Consider the following 5862-nt stretch of genomic DNA (forward strand, 5'->3'; position numbering starts at 1 on the left):
TTTAAGAACTTAGCCACGTACTATAATATGAAAGTAAATATCTTTGTTTTTTATTTTAAGATATAGTGATTGTAACAATAGAAACGATTACACTAATCACGACAGTTAGATACGTATTCGAATAGTATAATTGTTTCTATTGGTCATGATTTTATCAATCAATGTCTATGTTTAAAGTCCGGATATATTACTATCAAAATATTTAAAGCAAGGTCTTATGAAAATTTGATATATATTTATCGGTTCATTATATCAACATCTATACCAAAAATAATAATTTCTGTTTTATTTAACATCTATACCAAAAATAATAATTTCTGTTTTGAAATAAATAAAATGTTATATTAGAATCCATGAGTCTTCTAGAATGAAAAAAATGGTCCTTGGAGATCTTTAATAAACCGATCGCTAATAATCATCAACGGAAGAAATATATGAGTAGTTTCAGTTTTAATCATTTAATCTAGACTTTCAAAACTCAAAAGACTGAATACGATAAAAACAATAATAGAAGGGACCAAAGTGTAATATTATCCTATTTTAAAACCGTTGCACCTCATTCCTTTGCAACCTAAATCCGCTTCTCTCTCTCTATCTCTCCTTCACTCTCACACACATACACCTAAACCACACACACTTCACACACCTCACGAAGCGAAGAAGATTTGATTCAAAGGGAAAAGAAGATAGAAGATGCCGTCGTCATCATCAACTAATTCATGGATTCTCTCTCTGAAAGCTGTATTGATCTCAGCTGGTCTTGTGTCTGTAGCTGTGATGATGAAGTTAGCGATTCCGTTGATGTTAAACTTCGCCGTGTCCGACCTCCCTGCGATTTGGTCGGTTCTTGTATCCTTGCTTAAGCCTCCGTATCTGTATGTTGTCATTAACGGAATCATCATCACCATCGCCGCTTCGACACGCTTCCAACACAACAATCACCAGGATAATGAGAATCACTCTCAGCAGCAGGTTAATCCGCCGTCAGATCTGGCATCCGATTTGCCTCCGGTATCGACTATGCGGCGTTTGAATATGGCGGATCATCCGCCGGTGGTTTACGATATTGAACCTAACGTGATGGAGCCTCCGGTGGTGTATGAGAGTGCGCCTGCGGTTGTTGACGTGAAGAATATGGTAGCGCTGAGTGGGCCAGAGGTAGTTGGAGGAGATGAAGATGCGTTTGTTGTATCGAGGCCCACGTGGAATCCTCCTCAAAGTATAATTAAGGGGGAGTCTCCACCTCCGAAGAAGGTTCAACCGGAGTTCGATTTTCCGGTGAGAGAGAGACAGCTTTTATCTTCCAGATTCTCTCAACATCGGAAACCGACACCGGAAGGTATGATTTTAGAGTCAATTATTTGCATAAAATATGATCATCTGAAACACATTTTGCATTTTTTATTCAAAATTGGCTGTATCTAAGAGCTAGATATTATTTTGATTGTCTCCGCCACAGGTGCGAGAGTACTGAGGGTGCTGAAACCGAAGAAGCACGAGACGATGGAAACCACATGGAAGATGATAACAGAAAAGCGTCACATGCCTTTGACGAGGCACCTCCGGAAGTCGGACACGTTCGTGAACCACCACAACGATGTTCAGTCCGACGAGTCCGAAGACGTGGCGACGACGACGACGACGACGACGACTAAGGTGGTGAAGAAATCTGAGACATTCAAGGACCGGTCGAACTACGAAAACCAAAACGATTATCCGAAAACAGCGTCGTCGGCGGCGGCGGCAGGAGGGAAGTTGAAGAAAGAGGCGTCACTGAGTAACGACGAGTTGAACCGGCGAGTTGAAGCGTTCATAAAGAAGTTTAACGATGACATGAGATTGCAGCGACAAGAGTCCCTGAATCAATACATGGAGATGGTGAACCATGGGGATGGGGCCCATTAACGAAAGAGGTTTTTTGTTTTATAAAAATAGCTTGGATATTTGATATATCGAAAAAAGAAAAAGGAAAAGGTATTTTTCGCCCATTATATATGCTGGGTTTTTAGGGGGTATAGTTATGAAAATGATTGATAGTACAAAGTGGGATTATTTTATTTTATTTATATTTCTTTCTATTTTCAGTATAGGTTTCTTTTTCTTTTTATTTTGGGTTCTCAAATGGATGGGTTGTACTTATATAAGTTATACAGGTCATAAAGACATGAAACTGTTATTATTATTATTATTATTATATAAAATGGTTCTTTTAGTGTGTTTGTTAGCTGTTTCTAATGTTTATTTTTTAAAACAGTTTGTTATTGTGCAACAACAGGATGCAGTTTATCTTCCCCTTCCCCACCCACCCACACAAACACACCATGCTTTGTTGCATAAGGGCATTCATAATCAGCGACTCAGTGTTCAAATGATATGTGAAACCTACTTGAAACTGTACCATTATGTCATGTTAGAAAGAATATTGAAGTCAAACATTACAATTAACATCAATTTTGGAAACTCGGTTTTTATCCATGAAAACGAATTTAAAACTTTATAAAAACTAATTTTATGGTTTACGATTAACCGACCACATGGAATCATCTACCAAGATAGTCATTCGGCAATAGAACCCAACAAAGCAAAAAGACATCACACAAGAAGAATCTATATTAGGTAGTTTCGACCCCTCTATTGCAAGTCGACCACACTAAGTACTCTTAAACGATACTTTTACAAGTTAAATCTAGTAGGGACCATGTCTAGATTCAACTATCAAATAATTTTTTTTTACACTAACTTGCACCACGTGATGCTACATCCACTGACAAGAGAGGTATTCGTCAATATTGCTTCCTTTTCAAATTAATTGTAAAACTACTAAGTGGATCTAACGCCTACGAGTAAGAGTTGGGTACACAGGAAATTTCAACACCTTGAAGAACCGCCATCAATCCCTGAAGTTGTGCCTCTTCACACCCGCCTCTAATCTGCCTTCTCCAATCCGACTTCCATGAACCCTCTTGGAACCGGTCTAAAACCAAGCAATCTGGTCGCATATCAAGTCGATATAGTTGATACTATCAATCAAAACAACAAGAGAAATGATTATATCCCACCAACATCTCCGTCCAGAAACAAAAAGAATTACCCCTACCTAAAGGCTTTTCCAAAGTAGTCGTAGGAACCACACTACTCTCATGAACAACTTTTTCCAAGGTTGTAAAACTCACTAGGCGGTACCAAGTCGGTCAATTAGCGACTATGGATTAATCGACCTAATCAATGATTAGTCAGGGACTAGTCAGAGACCCTAAAATGTAAATTTGTTAAATTTTAGAAAATAGATATGACTAATATTATAACAAAATTCATAAATATCACTAATATCATAACAAAATATATTAATATGATTGATAAAACACTAAGCAATCCCCAAATAGTTTCTATTAATATATATAAAACTTCTTTAAAGTATTGGCAATTCATCGGCTTCTAAGGATTCACTCATTGTTTAGGTATGTATTAATTGTTAGGTGTCTTCTAGTAGGATGTGTAGCGCCTAGGGACTAATCAGAGATTAATTGGGGTCTAATCGGGACTTTTACAACACTGATATTTTTCGATACACCATTTATACAACATATGTGATTTAAATTATTAAAACATACCATATCGTCATTAATTGCTTTGATAAGTCAAACCTAAGACACATTTGTTTCACATACAAAACGCCAACACCACTTTTAAATTAGTACATAGTTAAACGACAAGCTTATGATCCCAATATCACCTTTCTCGAAACTAGCAAGAGCAAGATCTCACCTGATCCAAACGATTTGTTTCCCTTCACTATCACCACCCTGGAAAATTGAATTCTAAGATTCTCCAAGCTCTTCAACACCCCCTCCGGCACCTTGAAAAATGACATATAATAAATACCAATACTACCAAGAACCAACTTAATTAAAGTAAGTCTCCCACCCACTGATAAATATTTAGCTTTCTAATTTGATAATCGACTCTTAAACTTGTCAATCATCAGAGACCAGTTACTCAATCTACCCATCTTAAACCCAACTGGAAAGCCAATATAAGTAAACAGAGGCTTTCCAGGGTTACAACCCACTGAACTCGCAATGTCTTGAATATCTTACCAATCCACCGCTACATCTTAAATGTTTGACTTCTGCATATTCAATTTCAACATGTACACCAAATAAGAGTCTTGTAAATGTTGAGAAATGTTGTGCAACTCAAAACATCCCCACTATGTAACAAAAACCACATCCTTTCATATATTAGTGATAAATGCAAAATTCTTGTTGATCAACTATGACGCCATATATCAACTGACCACCTAGACTCAATGATCATTCAACTCTTCAATGGGAAAAAAAATTCTAATTCTCAAATAAATATGGCCATTAAACTTTCTAGGGCTCAATATATTGTAGTAATAAAATGATAGAATTTTATGGAATTTAAAATGACGACGTGACAATTTATTGAACTTTATAAAGTTTAATATATTGTGTGGATGCCTTTTATTTTTGTATAGTTTTGGGATTTCCTACATTCTTTCTATTTTCATCTAATGAAACCAAGGTTCTGAATAATGTTACACATCACTTGGCGGAAATGTCAACCCTCAAACTTTTTTCAGTCATGGTGTAACATCCCCAAATCCAAAGTAAACATTTTCATTTTTAAAACCCTTTAATAATCCATAAACATAGTCAAATCAGAGTATCCCAACATCATCAATCAACAAAATATCAAGGATGATGTGCACAATCACGCATTTGTCTTGCCCCGATCATCTAATGTACATGAAACCATAAAATAAAATTGTAAGCCAAAGCTTAGTGAATTCCCCCAAAATACTACCACACAAACATACTGGGTCCACAACCATCACGAGTCTGGATTGCCTTTCTGGCCCACAACATAAGTATGGATTGCCTATCTAGCACATAGATTAAGTATGGCTTGTTCCCAAGTTAGTTGGCCTCCACACAAAGCAGTATTTCCTTAACCCAACCGCACTATGTCGACATATGCAACATATAAAGATATAACCAATAAACAGATAATCATACAGATCTAACAGATCACTACATCATAGTAAAATCCTATATACCATGATACATAACCGAATGGGCCTGCATTGGTGCCTTCGAACCAAAAAATACAATGAGGAAACTCACTTGAGCAACTCAACGGAAGCTCAACAACTACCTCAACAACAACACAGCCAACCCAAGATTCCTAAAACCAAGCCAAGACCAAACCTTCGCAAAATATTCAATTCTACCTATGTTTGACCAAAAATCAAAATGGTCAAAAGTTAACCGCTACGTCGTGGCCATCCATGACCACGCCGTGACCCACAAACGACAAAACAAACAATAAATCCTCAACTGCCACGTCGAGGCAACCTAAGGCCGCGTCGTGGCCTTCAATATGAAAATCCTTTCTTCAATAGAAACATACCAGCCACAACGTCGTGTGCCGCCTTGGCCTCCTCTGATGTGAGTTAGAAAGCGCGACCTCGAGCCCTGACTCCCATCCGTGATCCTCAGAGTAGCCGACATTGGAGCTTGTGTTGGCCTAGCAGCAAGAAAAGGGCATTAGGTCTTTAGATGGCCCACCTGATCACAATGATAACAAATCCTAATGTCGGATACTAGAGCATGCTGCCAGCAGTCCCTCGCAATGTGGCCCTGCTTGTCATATTTGTGGCATCCCGAAGAAGATCGACAAGCTCCATCATGAACCTTGCCACACTTCCCACAAGTGCGGCCCTTCTGACTCCCAGATCTAGTATCAGCAGCCCTGAATCGCTTCGGCATAGACTGAGACTACACCGTGGCCAATCTTTGCTCCCTCATCTGGAGCTCCATCTCAATCTCCCGCCGC

The 5862-nt window shown here is 38.2% G+C and overlaps 1 protein-coding gene across 1 annotated transcript; it reads left to right on the forward strand.

Annotated features, from left to right (window-relative positions):
* The first annotated feature begins 562 nt into the window (after positions 1-562).
* On the forward strand, positions 563-2219 carry LOC111892406 (uncharacterized). The gene is made up of 2 exons (XM_023888454.3): positions 563-1339; positions 1460-2219. The coding sequence occupies exons 1-2, from the start codon at positions 694-696 to the stop codon at positions 1903-1905; spliced, it is 1092 nt and encodes a 363-aa protein (XP_023744222.1). The 5' UTR covers positions 563-693; the 3' UTR covers positions 1906-2219.
* The last annotated feature ends 3643 nt before the right edge of the window (positions 2220-5862 follow it).

The sequence above is a fragment of the Lactuca sativa genome, chromosome 4 (assembly GCF_002870075.4).
Source record: "Lactuca sativa cultivar Salinas chromosome 4, Lsat_Salinas_v11, whole genome shotgun sequence".
Lineage (NCBI taxonomy): Eukaryota > Viridiplantae > Streptophyta > Magnoliopsida > Asterales > Asteraceae > Lactuca > Lactuca sativa.

Excerpts from the sequence above, each read along its gene's own strand:
- LOC111892406 (XM_023888454.3), top strand. The coding sequence starts at position 694 with ATGCCGTCGTCATCATCAACTAATTCATGGATTCTCTCTCTGAAAGCT. Across the intron at positions 1,340-1,459 it reads TCGGAAACCGACACCGGAAG|GTGCGAGAGTACTGAGGGTG; the intron begins GTATGATTTTAG and ends TCTCCGCCACAG.